A 20,339-nucleotide genomic window follows, 5' to 3' on the forward strand; every position below is an offset into this window, starting at 1 on the left:
CCCTGTGCATCGCCAGGTGTGACCCAAAAAGGGAAAAAAAAAAAAAGAACTAAAGAAACATAATTTTAAAGTGTAATGATAAAAATGACAAAATTCAATTATTGAATTTCAATTATTCGATTTATTTTAGTATAGCTAAGTTTAGAGTCATAGTTACAATTCACCTTTTTCCCTCTGTGTTGTAGGAATAGACTTTAAGATCAAAACAGTTGAATTACAAGGAAAGAAGATAAAGCTACAGATATGGTAAGTGATGCTAATTTGTTCTTTTTGTATGTTAGGATGTCCAGCTTCAAGGTTTGACAGTCAAATCTTTCTGTGTCACCTGCTTAGATTTTGTAATGGGTTAGAAGAATTATGAGAGAACATTGTCCAAGAATTTAAGTTTGATATCTCCAAAAATTATTATGGGTGGGGGCTGGACCTAGCACAGCGGGTAGGGTGTTTGCCTTACACGTGGCCAACCCGGGTTCCATTCCCAGCATCCTATATGGTCCCCGGAGCATCGCCAGGGATAATTCCTGAATGCAGAGCCAGGAGTGACCCCTGTGCGTTGCCGGGTGTGACCCAAAAAGAAAAAAATATTATGGGACCAGAGTGATAGTATAGTGGGTAAGGTCCTTGCCTTACATGCAGTCTACCTGGGTTTAGTCTCTACTCCCTTCTGATTCTGTGAACCCTTCTAGGAGTAATCCCTGAGCACCTACAGGTGTGGCGCTAAAACAAACAAACTAGATATTCTGGAACCAGGAGACACTGCAGCAGGCAGATGCTTGTCTTGCATATGGCTGACTCAGATTTGATTCCTGGGATCCCATATGGCTCCCTAAGCTCCGCCAGGAGTGATCCCTGAGCACAGAGGGCCTTGGTATTTTTCCCCAAGTGCCTCCACACCCTCCACCCTCAGTAGATAGGTATAGTATTCTTTCGCTCTGCTAGTTAGTGAAGGTTATATTAAGACATGAGTCTTTTTATTTTTTAATCACTATGAGATCCAGTTACAATGTTTGAGTTTCAGTCATACAATGATCCCTCCACAAGTGCCCATTCTCCACCAGCAATGTCCTCAGTATACCTCCCCTTTCCAAACCCCCCTGCCTCCATGGCAGTTTCCCCCATACTCTACTTTTGGGCATTATGGTTTGCCATACAGATACTGAGAGGTTATCATGTTTGGTTCTTTATCTACTGTCAGCATGCATCTCCCATCCCTAACGATTCCTCCAACCATCATTGTCTTAGTGAACCCTTTTCTATTCCACCGCCCTTCTTCCCCAGCTCATGAGACAGACTTCCAACGATGAGGCAGTCTTCCTGGCGCTTGTATCTACTATATTATGTTATTTTATATTCCACAAATGAGTGCAGTCCTTCGATGTCTGTCCCTCTCTTTCTGATTCATTTCACTTATCATGATACTCTCCATGTCCATCCACTTATAAGCAAATTTCATGATTTCATCTTCTAACAGCTGCATAGTATTCCATTGTGTAGATGTACCAAAGTTTCTTTGACCAGTCATCTGTTCTTGGGCACTCAGGTTGTTTCCAGATTCTGGCTATTGTGAAAGTGTAAGGCTGTACTATGTCTCTGGCCTCTCTGTGTAACTTCTTTAAAATGTGATCAATCTTATCAACTCGGGTATTTTAAAATATTTCCTGCTGAGGAGGGCTTGGGTTTTGGGGCCACAACTGGCTGTGCTCAGGGCTCACTCCTAACAGACTCAAGGGGATCCTGTGGAGTGCCGGGCATCGAACCTGGGTCTGTCGTGTACAAGGCTTCTTACCCTCTGTACTATTTTAGGAAATGTCGTAGTCCATCCCTATATTTCCTAATTTTTTTTTCTTTTTTTCTTTTTGGGTCACACCTGGCAATATACAGGGTTTACTCCTTGGCTCTGCACTCAGGAATTACTCCTGGCGGTGCTCAGGGGACCATATGGGATGCTGGGAATCGAACCCGGGTCAGCCACATGCAAGGCAAATGCCTTACCCGCTATGCTATCATTCCAGTTCCAATATTTTTCCTAAATTTTAAGATTGTCTTTGAAAGACAATCCATTTCATGATTTTTTATTTATTTATTTTTTTACACTTTAACTGGGAACTGTAGCACTGTTGTAGCACTGTTGTCCTGTTGTTCATCAATTTGCTCAGCGGGCACCAGTAACGTCTCCATTGAGAGACTTGTCACTCTTTTTGGCATATCAAATACACCACGGGTAGCTTGCCAGGCTCTGCTGTGTTAACTGGGAAATAACAAATAAACTATCCCTTATATTTATATATTTAAACTGGATACCAGGCTGGAGAGCGCTCAGTGGCTGAGTTCACTCATGCTTACATGCCCGAGACCTGCCCAGGATTGAATCCCAACACTGCAATCTATTTTTTCTTATGTTTCTTTGGGCCACATCCAGTGGTGCTCGGGGCTTTCTTCTGGCTCTGCACTCAGGGATCACTCCTAGTGGGCTTGGGGAGCCTATGGTGTGCCGGGTATTGAGAGACGGCTGGCACCCTGCTCACCATGCTATTCTGGCCCCTGAAAACTGCAATTTCCCCCGACAGTTGTGATCCGTGAGCACTGTTGGTGTGCGTCCCTCCACCAAAAAAAAAACAAACACACACACACACCACCAAACTTTTCTCAATGGAAAGGATACCATTTTATTTTCTTCTGAATTTCAGACATTATCCCTTCTCCCATTTTAGCCTCATGTCTAACCCCATTCTTGACCCTACATGGTGGTCTTGTTCTAAGCCCCAGACTCTGCTGTGCTAACTTTTTTCTTAAACTTTATCACCTCTGTTCACCTTTTTTGGGTTTTGGGTCACACCCGGCAGCGCACAGGGATCACTCCTGGCTCATGCACTCAGGAATTACTCCTGGCAGTGCTCGGGGGACCATATGGGATGCTGGGATTCACACCCGGGTTGGCCTCGTGCAAGGCAAATGCCCTCCCCACTGTGCTATTGCTCCAGCCCCTTCTGTTCACCTTTTTACTCAAGAAATTTTCAGCCTTTTATGAACTATGATTTTGTATAAAGGTATACTAGGTCCTTGAGTAGCAAGTTTCAACTGTACAAATCCTCTTACCGACTGGTGAATTTTTTGTAAACCAGCAATATAAACTTTGGTATCAGTAAATATATTGCAGAACTACTGATGTATTTTTGCTCATGATTTTCTTTCTTTTAAGAAAAATATTTTCAATTGAATCACTGTGAGATACACGGTACATAGTTGTTTGTGATTGGGGTTCAGTCATACAGTGCTCAACACCCGTCCCTTCACCAGCATAGTTTCCAACACCAATGTCCCCAGTTTCCTTCCTGTTCACCCTCCTCCCCTTTCCTTTTGAGCATTAGCTCATGATTTTCTTAATAACATTGTTTTCTATTTTAGAAATGTGGTGTTAAGACATACACAAGCTCAGTGTGAATTAACTCTTACTATAAGACTTCCAGTCACTAGAAGGTTGTTTTGTAGTTTTGGGGTGTTAGAAGTGACGCATCATTTTCAGTTGTGCAGGAATCGGCACCATCCCTACAGTGTTCAAGGGTAAATTGTGTGTATAACAAGTACACAAGGGGCTAGAGCAATAGCACCGCGGGTAGAGCGTTTGCCTTGCATGCAGCCGACCCCGGTTGATTCCCAGCATCCTATATGATCCCCTGAGCACCGCCAGGGGTGATTTCTGAGTGCAGAGCCAGGAGTAACCCCTGTGCATAGCCAGGTGTGACCCAGAAAACAAACAAACAAACAAACAAACAAAAAACCAAGTACACAAGACCTTTTTTCAGATGTTTTTCTTCATATAGTATATAAAACATTGTACTTCTTGCCCTATATTACCTCCAGTTCTTTTATAAGTGACCTTGTGGTTTTATACATTTTCCCTCTTATCCTTTAGCTCCTGTGTAACTTTAGAAGTTAACAGTAGCAGATAACATTTGTTTTTTAAGAAGAGAATCTTTCTCAAATGATTCTCTTTAGCAACAAATAAATCCTCCAGTGTGACCTTCAAGATTAATCTGGGGTTGGAGAGATAGCACAGCGGGTAGTGTGCTTGCCTTGCACGTGGCTGATCCCCAGCATCCCATACGGTCCCCAACCCCTGCCAGGAGTGATTCCTGAGCACAGAGACAGGAGTAACCCTTACCATTGCCAGGCATGGCCAAAAAACAATAGAAAAAGATTAATCTAGAAAATACTCTTATTGTTCCTATCAAACCCAAGTAAAGCACAGAAATAATAACATTTCTGATTTAGCATTGTTTACTTCTTAGGTATTTTACAATTCTTTCATTGTTTAGGGCCATGCCTGCTAGTGCTCAGAGCTTGCTTACTCCCGGCAGTGCTTGGAAACCGTGTGTCAGGCTGAGGATCAGCTCTGGATTGGACCCCTGTGGGACAAGAGTTTAGTTCAAGACGGCATGTAGTATGAGAAATTTATTTTATTCCAGTGTTAATACATTAGAATTCCAAACACAGTTCTCTATTTAATGCTTTGCTACCTCCTGAAAAGCACAGTGATTTTTGTATGGTCTTTTATTTGAATGATTATATCCAGATTCTTATTTCAGCATGTTAAAATCTCTGTTATGTGATTAAATAATCAGTTTTAGAAACTTTTTTTTCATTGCATGCGAATGTTTTGTTTTAGTGTTCTCTGCACAAATGAACCGTCACTACTTGCTTTCTTTGCGGGAAATTTTAGTGACTCTGTTGCATTATAGGACCCAGGGCTTACTCTAGCCAGACCACCTGTGCTTAGGCCTAAAAGTTACCTTGTTTGGCCAATGGAGAAGCAAATGTAGCTTTTTAAATCCCAGATCTGTAGAAATTTTGCCCCATAAGTATCTTTCACTATTTCTCCCATTTTCAGAGAGAGAGAGAGAGAGAGAGAGAGAGAGAGCTGTTCCTGTCAGGAGAGCAGCCTGAGTGCGTAACTTCCAGGCTGCCTTTCTGTTAGCTGGTTGTAAGGGCTTGGGGCATGGGCAGGGAAGCAACTTTCTGGAGCATCTTTTTTTTTTTTTTTTTTTTTTTAATCTGAGCCACCATTGCCCCTTTGAAACATTGCAATATGGTAGGCCAGTGCTGGGGGACCATTCCCAGCCCTGTGCTTGGGTGCCGGGGGGTGGTGGGGTAGACAGTAATCTGGGCTTCCTTCTTGCAGTCTGTGCTCCAGGCCATTGACCTTTCTCTATAGCCACAGAAAGCTGGGGGGGCGGGAGTGGAGGAGCTTTTTTTTTTTTTTTTTTAAATCACACCTGGTGGTGCTCAGGGGTTCCTCCTGGCTCTGCACTTAGGAATTACTCCTGGCGGTACTCGGGGAAGCATGTGGGATGCCAGTATCCAACCCGGGTCGGCTGCATGCAAGGCTAGTACCCTACCTGCTGTATTTTTTCTCCAGTCCCCACAATAGGTTATTTTTTTTTCTTTTTCTTTTTCTTTTTCTTTTTGTATCACACCCAGTGTTGCACAGGGGTTACTCCTGGCTCATGCACTCAAGAATTACTCCTGGTAGTGCTCAGGGGAACATACGGGATGCTGGGAATTGAACCCGGGTCGGCCGAGTGCAAGGCAAACGCCCTACCTGCTGTACTATCGCCCCAGCCCCCACAATAGGTTTTTCTAGGGATTGCACCCAGTGATGCCAGTCAGGACTTTCTCTAGGCTCTGTGCTCAGGAATCACTCCTGGCAGGGCTTGGGGAACCATACGGGGTTCGGGGAATCAGGCCCAAGTCAGCCACATGCAAGACAAGCACCCTACCCGCTATACTATTGCTGTCGCCAATCAGCTCTTAGTATTCTAACCTTTAGCTGCTTTTTTCCACATTATGGTCAGAGTTGTCGTCTGTCTGTCTCTGTCTGTCTGTCTGTCTCTCTCTCTCTCTCTCTCTCTCTCTCCACCTCCCTTCTCTGCCCCTCTACCCCTCTGCATTGCTAGGGGGATTCTTCTGGCTCAGCTCAGGAGAGACCCATGAATGGTCTTCAGGGAACATATTTGGTGCTGGAGATTTGGACCACAGCCCCAGCCATTAAAACTGGTCTCCTGTATTATCTCTCTAGTCTCAAGAGCTTCCCCCCTTTTTTTTTCTTTTATTCAAATTGGATCACCCACCGTTAGCTACAGTTACAAAGTTTTCACCTTTGAGCTTCAGCAATGCAATGATCGAACACCCTCCCTCCACCAGTGTACATTTTCCACCACCGATATCCCCTGTATCCCCCACTCCCCCCCCATCCCAGTCCTCACCCTGCCTTTATGGCAGACAATTTCCCCAGTACACTCTCTACTTTGGGGCAATATAGTTTTCTTGAATTTTCCTACCACCATTCAAGCCTTTCTGTCAGGGGCAGACGCTAGATAATTTATATTCTATTGCTCACTTTGAATATGATGAATGGTCGTGCAGCTGCGAAAGTGGCCACGCGCTTCTGGAGTTCTAAGATTGTAAATGGTTGGGGTCCAGAGACATCTCTGTAGGGCACTAATTCATTTTGGAACTCAATTGGGAGTCCCTGGACCAGGGCTGTCGGTGTGCTGAGATGGCATCCGGAGGCCGATTGTGGGCATGACAGCCAGGATCAAGAGTGGGCGGGGAACCAGGGAGGGACAGCTGGCTCCTCTACCCCCTCTGCTATGTGGCCTGGAGACTTAGTCCTGGACCTGCATACAAGAGCTGCCGTTTTTAATTATAATCTGAGCTTTCCCACTTCTTCCCGCTGCTGCTCTCTCCTTCAGACCTCAACTGAAAGTTCCCCGTGAGAGGTTTGGTGATGACTGCCAAAAGTGGCCTGCACTAGCCCTGTCCACCATGATTTCTTCCAGTCAGTCGTATCTAGCATTTAAACAGAACCATTTAGAAATGTCTTTATTGCCAGCATTTTTTTTTTTTTCTTTTTGGGTCACAACCGGCGATGCACAGGGGCTGCTCCTGGCTCTGCACTCAGGAATTACCCCTAGCGGTGCTCAGGGGACCATATGGGATGCTGGGAATCGAACCCGGGTCAGCCGCGTGCAAGGCAAACGCCCTACCTGCTGTGCTATTGCTCCAGCCCCTACACACCTGCTGTCTTCACGCTACTTGGTGAAGCTACTCCGGACTTGGTGCTTGAGGTTCTAAGTAGTGCTGGGTGTTGAACCCAGAGTTCAGCCCTTTGACCCCTAGAATGTCAACTTTTTCAGGGTGGGGAATCCCACCTGTCTGATTTATAGTCGTATAACTGTCCTCTAGAACAGAGCCTGGCAAATAAAAATAGATATCTAATATTCATTGGACTTTGGTTGATTTCTGGTCATACATCACTTCTCACTCACCTTAAGTATTACCATTATAGAGCAGAGAAACCCCATCCTTCAATCTAGACTACTTCCTCCAAAAGAAAAATTATTTTTCTCTCTTCCACCCCCTTTCTCGCTTTCTCTGTCACTCCAGCCTGTTTATAAAAGTTAACATTTATCACAGCTTGAGGTTTTGTGTTTATATTTGTTTCTGACCCCACTGGAATGTACACTGTGAGGACAGATACCAGATTTTATACTTTCTACTTTTTTTCTTGGATGAAGATCAACACAGTTTAGCATCCCTGGTATAAAAGCCACACCGTTGGTTCTCAGCTTGGGAAATTTGAGAGTTAACAAAGGAGAGAATAACTTGACTATTGTTACCAGAGATACCGACAGTTAATGAAGTTTGCGGGCTTAGCTCACAGAGCATGTCTGTCTCCGGCCTGTTGTGGTGTGGCTAAAAATAACTGCCCACGGCAGTCAGAGCATACAGCTTCCCTGATCCCGCACGTGGCATGAACAACTCAGGAAATAAGCTTTTGTTTCTGGGACCCTGTCACCCTTTTTATAATCTAGTGGCAGGGAAATGAGGACTTCACAACCTTCTCCCAGCTGTCTACCTATTTCATGTCAGGAAAATTCTGTTGTCACCTATTTGGACTTTCAGGAGCCTGACATAGGCATAAAAGAATGATTTTTTTTTTTTTTTTTTTTTAATAGTAGAGGAGACCCAAGTGAGCCTTCCAGGCCTGTGCTTCTGGTGGCAAACATATGTTAACATATACACTGTTTAACTGCTCTTCAGGTGCTAAACACCACTTGTGCTTGCTTTCCTCAATCTGCTGTCTTCAAACCTGCATGCCTCTGTGTGTGTGTGTGTGTGTGTGTGACTTAAAATAGCTTGAGTAACAGCTGTGGCTATGTTTAGCGCTGGGCAAAAAGGGTCATCAATTCACCTCCAGCAGTGAGGGAGGTTTGCAAAACGTTCTGTTTCTGGCTTGTAGGTCGGAGATTGCCTTGTCCGTCTGGACTGGGTCTGATCAGGCTCCAGCCCAGACCCTGGAAGTGGGTGATTGGACAGGGAGCCACAGAGCCAGATCTTCTCCTGGGGCAGACTGTCCTAGTTGGGTGTTTTGTTGTTTTTTTCCTTGGGGCCCAGCCTGGTGTGCTGTGGGGAGGGGCACGGCACTGGGGGATCATGTGGTGCTGGGAGTGCGCCCAGCCTCTGGCATGCAAAGCATGCTCTCTAGCCCTTCCAGCTCTCCCGGCCCCCGGCAGCCGTGTTTAAAAGTGCAAGAAATGTGAGATGTATTAATAAAAAGAAGCCCAAATAACTTAAAAAAAAAAAAAGACAAAACTTGTCAGGAGAGTGTATAAAACAAGATAGGGGATGGAGAAATAGTACAGTGGGTAGGGTGTTCGCCTTGCACGCAGCCAACCCGGGTTCGATCCTGGGCATCCCACATGGTTCACTCAAGTTTGCCAGTAGTAAGCCCTGATCATGTCTGGGTATGGCCCAAAACAAAACCAAGAAAACTAGTTAATTAGATGTGATCGCTTTTGGAACTTGGTACACAGGAAACAAAATGATCATTAGATGTTAGATTTTGAAAGGTGGCAGAGACAAAGATAGTGGGGAGGTACGGGGAGGTGACTCAGAACTGGAATGTGTGTTTTGCACTCGGGAGTCCCAAGTGCTGAAACTTCTCTGGAAAGACGAGAATAACTGAAACAACTCTGGAAGGGAAATCTCTTGATTCTTCTTGCAGAGTGGTGCTTGAGATCTTATGGGATGCAGGGGATTGAACCCGGGTCAGCTATGTGCAAGGCAAGCAGCCTTACCCGCTATGCTATGTCTCCAATCTCCTACTTGTTTTCAAGACTAAATTTAGCTACAGTAATCGGAATTGCATGGTATTGGGAGAATTAGACTCATAGGTCATTAGTCTAGAAATAAACCCCCTGGAAGGAGGGGCAGAAAGATGTAGAAGCTTGCTTGCATGCTGTCCACTTTAGTTTTATATAGTCCCTTGAGCACTGCCATGTACAGCCCAAAACCAAAACCAAAAGTAGTAAGTTGATCCTTGCCTTCTGATTTTTGACAGATGCAAATTCAGTGAAGAAAGGATATTTTCTCCACATTTTCAGCCTGGTGCCTAAGCACTAGATACCCATAAGCAGAACCGTAACCTACTTACAACTCATACCTTTCTAAAATTCGACGTATATCATCCATTTCAATTAGAGTACAAAACTTTGAAGATTTTTTTAGAGGAAAGCACAGGAGAAAATGTTTGGAACTGACATATGACACCAAAATAATTATTCATACAAGACTTTTTCAATCAGTAAATTGAAGTTCAACGAAGTTAAATTGTTGGTTTTGTTCTGGGGCCACACCCAGTGACGCACAGAGACTGTTCCCCCATCTTGGTGCTCCGTTGCTCCTGGCGGTGCTGGGAGAGAAGCAGACCTGAATGCCAGAGCATGTGCTCCAGGCATATTCCGGACTGCTGGGGAGCGAAACTGGGTTGTCTGCGTGCAAAGCAAACCCCTTACCTGTGCTGTACTGTCTCTTCTGTCTCCAAATTAGATCATTTTTTTTCCCTCAAAGATCCTGTCAAGAGAAAAAGAACTTTTTTTTTGGAGGGGGTGAGTGAAAGCCAGCTATAGTGCCTAGGGTGGGGGGTGGACAGAGAAGAGAGAGAGACATAGAGGCAGGCTGGGGCTTGTGGTTGGGAAGGAAACTGGGAACACTGGTAGCTGGAAAGGTACATCTTGAAGGGTCCGGTGTTGGAACATTGTATGACTGACACTGGATCAGGAACAACTTTGTGACTTTGTATCTCATGGTGATTCAGTTTTTAAAAAAGGGTGGGGGAGAATTTGCAAGCCACATACCTAACATGGGGCTTGTATAAAAAGAAAACTGAGGGGCTGGAGTGATAGCATAGCGGGTAGGGGGCATTTTTTACCTTGCATGTGGCTGACCTGGGTTCGATTCCCAGCATCCCATATGGTCCCCCGAGCACCGCCAGGAGTATATGGTCCCCTGAGCACAGCCAGGAGTAATTCCTGAGTGCATGAGCCAGGAGTAACCCCTGTGCATTGCCAGGTGTGACCCATAACCCAAAAAAAGAAAGAAAGAAAGAAAAGAAAACTGAAGATCAACAAATGAAAACAGAAAGGCAACCAGTCTGGAATATTAGGACCCAGGGTGACTCATCTGCCTTGCAAGGATGAGGCCAGGAGTTCCATCCCTGGTGCCACCCACATGTGCTTGAGTCCCCACAGCTCTGCTCTCCGCGGTCCCGGCTAAAGTATTGGCACACTGTGTCTGGGAGTGAAGTTCCTGGTGAGCACCGCAACCTGAGTGGATATGGGGGCTGAAGCCAGATGTATGACCTCTAGCAAACATGTCAGCCATCTCTGAGCACTACCATCAAGCTTGGGGTGACCCCCCGTCATTAAAGTAGCAACAAAAGGAAGTGGGAGAAGGAAACACATGGAAGATATTTATCATTAGCCACAGAAAAACATGCACATTGAAGTTATGAACACTTGTCACCGTGTGCTCTTTTGAAACAAGGAAAAATGTCACTGAATACTAATTAGGAAACACAAAACTGGATCTCTCATTCATTGCAGTTTGGAGTATAACAAGGTTCAGGCCTCTGGAAAAGTTGACCCATTTCCTTCAAGGTTCCACACAGCCAGCTCAGGAACTGCAGACAGCACACTCGCCTCCTGTCCCGTCTTGCATTTGCATCCTGAGCACCAACCACTTGGTGAGGCCCAGTCCTCCTCCAAATAAAGAAATGAAAACTTGAAAAGACGCACAGCTCAGCAGTACTATTCCTGGGTTTGCATCCCATCAAAATGAAATTGAACATTCGCACATGCTTGTGTGCATACTCAAAGCACAATTATTTGAAATAGTCCAAAAAAAAAAAAAGCTCAGATTTCCTCCTAGGGAGGAGTGATTCAACATACCATGATATCCACAGCACAAAATGCTGTTGCACAATAAAGGAGTGTATACTATTTCATGCTGCAGCTTGAACAAAATTCTTTATAAGATTTTTGTTTTGTTTTAAGATTGCATACTGGACCAGAGCAATAGTCTAGTGGGTCGGGCACTTGCCTAACATCTGGTGGCCTACCTGGGCACCAGATGAACCTTGAGCACCTCCAGGAGTAATCCCTGAGCACAGAGCCAGGAGTAGCCCTGAGCACTGCCAGGTATAGCCAGAAACCAAACAAACAAACCCATAACTCCAAAATGTAAAAGAGGTTACACTTCTTGATTAATTCATAGAACATTCTAGGCATACAAAAATTACAGAAATAGAAACATTATTGACCAGGCCTTAGTGTCTGCAGGAGGTGGAGTGGTGGCATGAGTCTTTTGTCCTCTTTGTTGTGATCGCACAATCTGTACATTGATAAAATGACAGAAACACAGAAAACTACACAAGCACAACCCAAGTAAGAGACGCACAGATTCTAAGGTCTGTAGATTGTACCAGTGTAAATGTTCAGGTTTTGCTTTAGTCTTGTCTTTTCCCCTCTCCCCCTTTTTTTGGCGGGGGGCATGTTGTTTTGATGGTCAGAGGTTGCATACTTGGTTGTAGCGCACCAGAGATTGCAAAATTGCTGCGGCGTAGGGAGTCTCGCTGTGAGGCCTGGGCATCGCATTTAGGGGCGGCAGCTGCCAGGCCTCAGGCTCACGGCGCTCTGTTCGCTGAGCTTTCCTGGGCCCAGCATAGGTTTTCAGTAAATTCACGAGTCCTATGCATCCTTCCAACTTTTCGCACACTGTAGGTGGGTGATTACTTTTATTTTCTGTATATATAGGAATAACCATAATTGTTTATCATTTGAAAGTGAAATGAGCAGTGGTTCTATTTTACCTGGTAAAATGTGTAGTGGGTTTTAACCGGTTCATCCATTATTTGACCCTTCATCTAAAAATGTACTAACTCAGGGCCAGAGCAAAAGACAGCAGGGAAAGCACTTGCCTTGCGTGCAGCCAACCCAGATTTGATCCCTGGCACCCCATGTGGTTCCCCCTTAAGTCCTGAGCATTGCTGGATGTGGCTCATTCATCCTGTGTCATGTCGTGTGTCATCATCCCTCATTCCTCCCCCCACCCTGGGCGGGGGGAAAAATGTACTAATCTCAGACTGTTGAGTATAAATCTTGGCTATTGATTGCAGGGATACAGCGGGGCAGGAGCGATTTCACACCATCACAACCTCCTACTACAGAGGAGCAATGGGTATCATGCTAGTATATGACATCACCAATGGGAAAAGTTTCGAAAACATCAGCAAGTGGCTTAGAAACATAGATGAGGTAAGTTGCCAGATGCAAATTTTGCCTTTTTTTTATAGATCATCTAGCATATACAGAAGGTGTGGTTTATGTAGAAATTGTGCGGTGATGTTCCAACAGCAAAAACCATTTCTCCCATTCTGTGTTGTGAGCTGGCTCTTGTACAGTTCAGTCCTGTTTTGACACTGACTCCTCAGCCCTGGAACCAGACTCCACAGGTTTAAGGCCTCCATAACCTAGCTTTGTTTGAAATGCAAGTCCTGATTCCCCAGAAAATCTGTTCCTGTTTTCAACCTGGCTCCAAATTTGTGGGTTCCTATTAGCTTTTCAGGTCAAATAGTTTATTAGAGTCACTCAGAGAACTCAGGAAAACACTATGTCAAAATTTTATAGGGCTGTAACTATCACTCTGTTGTAAAGTACTTTCCTTACATGTGCGTGGCCTTGGTTTTGATTCCTGCCACTGTTACAGAATATATTATATATTAAAAACATGATTTGGGGGAGTGGAGAGATAGTACAGCAGGTCTGGCACTTGTGTTGCAAGCAGCCAACCTGGGTTTTCAATCTCTAGCATGTTCCCCTGAGCCCCATCAGGAATAAACCCTGAGAATCACCAGGTGTAACCTAAAAACAACAACATAGCCCCCCCCCAAAAAAAAAAAAACACACCTTAATTTGGATCAGCTCAATGAAAGGTGCACTTGGCAGGGGAGTTCCGAACTGAAGCTTGACCCTCCGAGCCCTTTGATATGTTCACTGTGAGGTTCCAGGCTTTTTACCAGGCCCTGTTAGATAGGCATGATTATTTAAATGAATGCCTTCTGGTGCTCAAACTTATGCTAGAAGTTAAGCTTATGCTTTGTCACCCCTCCACCCCTTCTTTTGGGGGTGGAGGGGTGACAAAGTTCCGACCTTCTGACTATGGTTTGTGACTAGCCACATGGGCCCTGTCATAAGTCACTGATTAGTGTAAACTTGGTAGAAAAGGTCGGTACAAACCAGAACCAGGAGTAAGCCCTGTGCACTGCTGGGTATGGCCCCTAAACAAAAAAAGAAAAGAAATTTGATAGAGCTCTGTGCCAGGAATAGAAATAAAAACAAAATTTTTGTTTTGTGGTGCTAGGAACTGAACCCAGGGTCTTAAGCGTGCCAGACTTGCGTGAGTGCTCAGCACAGTCTAAGACGCCCACCACTGGCCCCAGATACACCGTTTTATCGACACCTAATTTAGTAGAATTTAGGTTCCCAGCATGAACCAAGATACAGAGAAACAGGCCATTAAAAAGATGATGATGTTCTTCTGACATAGAAGGCATTGACTCCAAATTTCCACCCTGTTGTAGAAATTTGAACTTTGAACTGAATGACAGGAAGCTGAGTTCATTCAGAATCTTGACAAAAGAATTATGTGTTTGACGGCAGCTGAGATGGGCCAGCCCTTCCCATCTCCCTGGCTGCTTAGGGTCCTGGCTGTCACGCCATCTCAGCACATCAACGACCTTGATCCAGAGACTCCCAAATGAATCTTAAAATGGATTTGCTCCCTACAGAGATGTCTCTGGACCCCAACCATTAACAATTTTAGAATACCAGAAGCAAAAGCAGCCGCCCAACCTCTCAGGATATTCATAATAAGCAACAGAAAATAAATTATCTAGCATCTGTCCTGGTAGGCAGGCTTGAATGGTGGTGAGAAAATTCGAAATAATGGTGGTGGTGGGAAGGTGTAATGGTGGTGGGATTGGTGTTGAAATAGTGAACGTAATCAATATGAACACCCTTGAAAATAAAATTTTTAAATGTTGTTAAATTTAAAAAAATTCAAAGAATTATGTGCTATGATCAGGAAGAATTTACCTAGGAATGCAAGAATGATTGAATATAAAAAATTTCCTTAGCCTGTTAAAGGGTAACTATGAAAATATCACAGGCAGTATCAATATCTGTCCCCTAAAATCCAGAACTTGGCAAGGTGCCTGATCTGGCCACTGATCTGGCCATTGCTGTTTAACAGAGCCCTGGAGGTTCCAAGTTATACAAGGGGAAGATCAAGGGCTCTCCCAGATTGAATATAGAAAATTACAAAGAATTCCCATGCATGAGCCCCCCAAAGTAGAGCCAACAAAATTAAGGTTGATGAAACAAGGTCATATAAAAGTCAGTTGTGTTTCAGTATGCTGGCAATGAATAATTCAGAAGTGAAATTAAGAATATACTTGCAGGGACTAGCTGTGTGGCTCAGCAGTAGAGCCCTTGACTCTAGGGACAGGTAATGGCTCAAAAAAGAAGGAATGTGTGGGAAACCCGTGTTCAGATCAGGATCCTCTTAGTATGTTGCTTGCACTTTCTGGAGTAGCAACTTCTACCCCATGGCCTAGGAAGCAAAAGCGTAGTTCCGGGTGTTGGGGTATTTACTGCTCAGGTTGTAGGGCCAGAGAGCTGGCACAGTGGGTAGGGTGCTTGCTTTCCATGCAGCTGATCCGGGCTCAATCCCTGGCACCTCATACAGCCCTCAGTCCTCTCCAGGAGTGATCCCTGAGCACTGATGGGTGTGGCCTAAAGACAAAAAAATATATCATTTGATTATTTCATGTGAGTCTATTTCTGGGCTCAATTCTTTATGTAGATCTGTCTTTATACCACACTGTTTTGATTCCTGTACTTTGAATTAGATTTGAAATCAGGAAGTATGGTTTTACTGACTTGGGGGAGGAACTCCCAAGCAGTGCTCAGGGTGCCCAGGGGGTCACTCCCAGCAATCCTCTGACTGTGGTTTGGTGCTCACTGATGCGGTGCATCTCGGCCCTTAGGTCCTGTGGGGTCACCAGGGTCGAATTCAGATCCTGTGCATAAAAGGCAAGTGCTCCAGCCCTTTGAGCTGTCTCCCAGCCCTTACAGAATTTGTAATTAAGCTGTTTAGAGGATAATAAATATGCCATTGTGATCCAGTTGGGATTTAGATTATGTCTAGAAATTCAGACTTTTTGCTTAGATCTTCTCTTTTGGTGAAAACAGTCGTTTTTTAAGAGAATGAGGCCATAATCCATTGTACATGCATTTCATTTTAGCATGCCAATGAAGATGTGGAAAGAATGTTACTAGGAAACAAGTGTGATATGGACGATAAAAGAGTTGTACCTAAAGGAAAAGGAGAACAGGTAAACATCTCTGAAGGGACCGGGCATGCTCCCCTGTCTTGGTGGTATTGCACTTGACTGTTTGCACAGCAGTGGTAATGGGGGTGATGGGCAGTTCATGTCACTTTAAAATGCTCTTGGAAACCGTCGTTTATTAAGGGATGTTTTTCAGTGCATATTTAGTGAGTATGAGAGAAGTCTGTTGCTGATACACAAAGGGGAAAGGTATGAAGGACTTCAGACTTTTAAATAAATGTTTCATATAGTCTGTAGTTTGACAGTCAGATTTTATCAGTGACAGTGACAAGCAGAAATTGGATAGTGCTTGAGTAACATTGAGCTTCTTTGAAGTCTTCCCCAAGAGCAAAATAATTCAGAATATCAGAAGTGAATGCTCAGAATGAGAAGATGCTTTTATTTTTGAACTGTCCTCACCATTTGAAACAATCTATTAAAAAATGCTTATTTTATAATACAATGTAGTTCAGAATGCTGCCTAAAGAATAATAGTATAATATTTTTTCTGAGAAAATTTTAGCCATCAGTTGGCGATCTGGAAATTACACATGATAACTTTATGTTTTGTTTCTCATGTAGATTGCAAGGGAGCATGGTATTAGATTTTTTGAGACTAGTGCAAAAGCAAATATAAACATCGAAAAGGCGTTCCTCACATTAGCCGAAGATATACTCCGAAAGGTAAATCCTGTTTTGACATTTATTGACTTCACACTTGAACATAGCTTTTAAAAAACTACCGACTTTATGTGCAGTAACTAAGTTTGTGATGTTGCTAGGTTGGTTTTAGTTGGCTTTTTAAAAATTGAGTACTTGAATTTGTCAGAGTTCCCCCATTATCAAATACCAAATCTTCATCCTCAAAGTGAAGTAAGGAACTTCGGGGGGAGGTTTATGAGAACCACCTGGAAATCTCTAGACCCTAGTCAGTAATAACAGTATTATGAGCACACACATGTATGGGGACACACTCCTCAGTTTCATATCCCATTTACAGCATTTCATTATGTCCTTGGTGCTGAGGTGTTTCCATCTACTTTTAGACTTTATTTTCTTTGCAAAGTCCATAGATTTGTTTGTTTTTGTTTTTGAGTTTTGTACCACACCTGGCTATGCTCAGGATTTACTCACGACTCTGCTCAAGGACCGAATCTGGGCTGGCATTGTGTAGCACAGACACCTTGCCTACTGTCCTTTCTCCAGCCCCCAGAAGTATGTGTGTTCAGGTATGAGAGGACTATTAACGTCGTCGTTGCTACTGAGTCATCATGCTTCTGTATAGTCATTTCTCAGGCATCCCACTAGAGGACATGTACAAATTATATGCTGAATAAGTGGAATCAGTCCGTTCCCAGATTTCGTTTTGCAAGTCATTCCAACTTGAGGAAATAACTAATGCTGAAAATGTGATTTCAGGAAATGAATTTTTTGTTGTTGTTGTTTTGGGGTCACACGCGGCTGTGCTCAGGGTTTGCTCCTGTTTCTGCACTCAGAGATCACTCCTGGCAGGCTCAGAGAGACCGTATGGGATACTAGGGATTGAACCTGGGTAGCCTCGCGCAAGGCAAGTGCCTTACCCATTGTAACTCTCTGACCACTCATGGAATTAATTGTAAAGGCAGGTTAGTGTCTGGATTTCATTTGTGAACCCCAAACTGTTCACAGTGACTGCAAAATAGCAGTTGGATTGAGATTTTCCATGTCTGCCCAGCATTCTACTTACCTTGTTTTGGGAGTTGTTGCTTTACTATGAGAATTAATGTCAGAGATTGCATTAATTTTTAGAAAATTAGGGAGACAGAATAATAAATCTTGGGACCAGAGAAATAATAGAGATTAAGGCACTTGTTTGTGTGCAGTCAACACAGGTTCGATCCATGCATCCCATATGGTCCCCTGAGCCCTGCCAGCAGTAATCCCTTAGGAGTAAGCCTTGAGCACTGCACGGTGTGGCCCCAAAACTTGCAGTGTTTAAATACAATGGAAAGAATTCCATTAGGTAGTCAGGAAAGTTGGTGAATTCAAAAGCTCAAGTCGAAATTACATCTCAGACTGCGTAACACAAGCTGCTTCTAACTTGGACAGTGCTCATTTTTGTAATATTTTGAAATGTTTCTCTTCGGCTACTTAAAGGGAATAAATTCACGGTTATGTCCTAGCTTTTAATAGTGCATAGGGCTGGAGCGATAGCACAGCGGGTAGGGCATTTGCCTTGCACACAGCCAACCCAGGTTCAATTTCCAGCATCCCATATGGTCCCCTGAGTAGCATCAGGAGTAATTCCTGAGTGCAGAGCCAGGACTAACCCCTGTGCATTGCTGGTTGTGACCCATTGCCAGGTGTCACCTCCCCGAACCAAAGAAAAGTGATTCATGGTGATAGAAATGACTGGCCTGGAGACGTGCATTACATCCAGGCTTGCTTGCTAGCTCCACAAGGATCCCCAAACACCACTGGGAGTCGCCCTTGGCCCCGAGCACAGCCAGGTGTGCCCCAAAACAAACAGAGAGGATAGGAGGGTACTGACTCCGGGAAGGGACACAGGCCCGCTGGGCATTGTGTGTGCTTCTCAGTCCTACACTGTCCCTCAGACATGCTCGGTTCACGTAGGTAAGTAAGCTGTCCCCGAGAGCGTCCCCCTTCGAATACGTCCAGTTTGGGCTCCATTCGGAATAGCACGTACATATGTTTCTATTTTCAAAGAATATGTAGGGCCAGGGGAGCGCACCAACGGTAAGTGCAGGTTTTGCATGCGACAAGCCCGGGTTCCGACCCTCCACCGCATTGTCCCCTGTGTAATACCTGGTGTGCCCCCACCCCACCCCATGTAAGATTGAGAATATTACGGAAATATCAGGTCACACCAGGAAGAAGATGAAATCCCTCAGCAACTCACCGGCTCAGCTCATAAACCTTGAGACGAGCTGGGTTTGTGCCCTTGGCTTCTGTGCTGCTCAGAGCTGCTCTGACTGCGCGCCGGGCGTCACACCCGGAGCGCCTGCCCCTCTCCCCGCTGTCTCCTCCCATGGATTCGTGCTTTAATAACGTTTCCCCTCAGACCCATTCAAAACTAATTCCTACTGGAGGGCCGTCATGTCTTACATGACAGCAAAGAATGTTTGACTACCACACATGCAGAACTAAGGGGATTCACAGATCAGAACCTCGCCCCAACAAAAGGTAGGGCCAGCTGAACGCAAATGTTCCGCACTGAGCGTGTGTGAAAGTTCCGTGAAGGGCAGAGAGAGATCTCTCTCCATCTCTCCATCTCTCCGTGGCACTGTGGCAGCTTGAAGCTATTCCAGCTTTCCTGATTCCCGAGTCCTTCTTAGTGCTTATGGAATCACAGTAAAGAACATATAAGTATTTAATATTTGCATCTGCTAGTTATTTTTTCTGTGTTAAATACCGTTTTTGTGGACTGGAGCAGTAGCACAGCGGGTAGGGTGTCTGCCCTGCATGCAGCCGACCCAGGTTCGATTCCTCCATTCCTCTTGGAGAGCCTGGCAAGCTACCGAGAGTGTCTCGCCCACATGGCAGAGCCTGGCAAGCTCCCCGTGGCATATTCGATATGCCAAAAATAGTAACAAGTCTCATAATAGAGATGTTACTGGTGCCTGCTAGAGCAAATCGATGAACAACGGGACAATAGTGCTACAGTGCTACTGGGGGCCTGAGGATAGTACAGCGAGTAAGATGCTTGCCCTGGATGCAACCGACCTGGGTTCCATCCCTGGCATCCCATATGGCCCTCGAAGCACCGCCAGGTGTCATCCCTGACTACAGAGCCAGGAGTCACCCCTCAGTATTTCAGGGTGCAACCCCCTCCAAAATAATAATTCTTCGTGTGTTTATGGTATTAGGGGTGGAACACAGGGCCTTATGTATGTACCATGCCCTCCCCCACTGTTCTGCAGCTCATCAAGTACTCTTCATCTGGGGTTTTTGTTTCTCTGTTTGGGCCACACCTGGCAGCGCTCAGGCTTTGCTCCCTGTACATGCTGGGGTCCGTGTGGTCCCAGGAACTGAACCCAGGCCACACGCACAGCCTGGCTCAGGCCCCACATACCCAGTCTTAACCAGAGTTCTACAGCTTTGCATTTTGCCTGCCACTTTTCCTGATGAGCCACTCCCAGGCCCGTTTTTCCTCTTCATGGTGTTAATATTTGGGCACATCTGATGGTGCTCAGGGGCGACTGCCCATGGGCTGCAGGATTGAACCTGACCCTCCCACACACAAAGCGCGCCAGCCCTTTGAGCTTCTCCCTAGCCAGTATTGCCCGCCCTCATACATACATGGGGCGCAGGCCTCCTGAAGTCGACAGAAATACAAGCTTTAGTCAGTAAGGCCACCAGATGGAGAGAAGGGCCCTTTCACTTCTCCAAAGTTGGACATGACCCACCTTTGTTTTTATACTCGTGCTTGATAATGCCTCTTTGCGTCCTAGGAGTTGGGGGGTGTGGGGTACGTGTCTGCCGGGAGAGGATAGGGTGCATCCCGCCCTCACGGCCAGGGGCAAGGACCCGCCTCTGATGCATTGTGTCT

General features: G+C 45.0%; 1 protein-coding gene across 1 annotated transcript in view; it reads left to right on the forward strand.

Annotated features, from left to right (window-relative positions):
• RAB10 (RAB10, member RAS oncogene family) overlaps positions 1 to 20,339 on the forward strand; it is a 70,913-nt gene that overhangs the window by 47,978 nt on the left and 2,596 nt on the right. Inside the window, exons 2-5 of the mRNA XM_055121734.1 lie at positions 186 to 246; positions 12,518 to 12,656; positions 15,707 to 15,796; positions 16,373 to 16,474. Coding sequence (XP_054977709.1) covers positions 186 to 246; positions 12,518 to 12,656; positions 15,707 to 15,796; positions 16,373 to 16,474 — 392 coding nt within the window. The remainder of the gene's footprint in view (positions 1 to 185; positions 247 to 12,517; positions 12,657 to 15,706; positions 15,797 to 16,372; positions 16,475 to 20,339) is intronic.

Source organism: Sorex araneus, chromosome X (genome assembly GCF_027595985.1).
Source record: "Sorex araneus isolate mSorAra2 chromosome X, mSorAra2.pri, whole genome shotgun sequence".
NCBI lineage: Eukaryota > Metazoa > Chordata > Mammalia > Eulipotyphla > Soricidae > Sorex > Sorex araneus.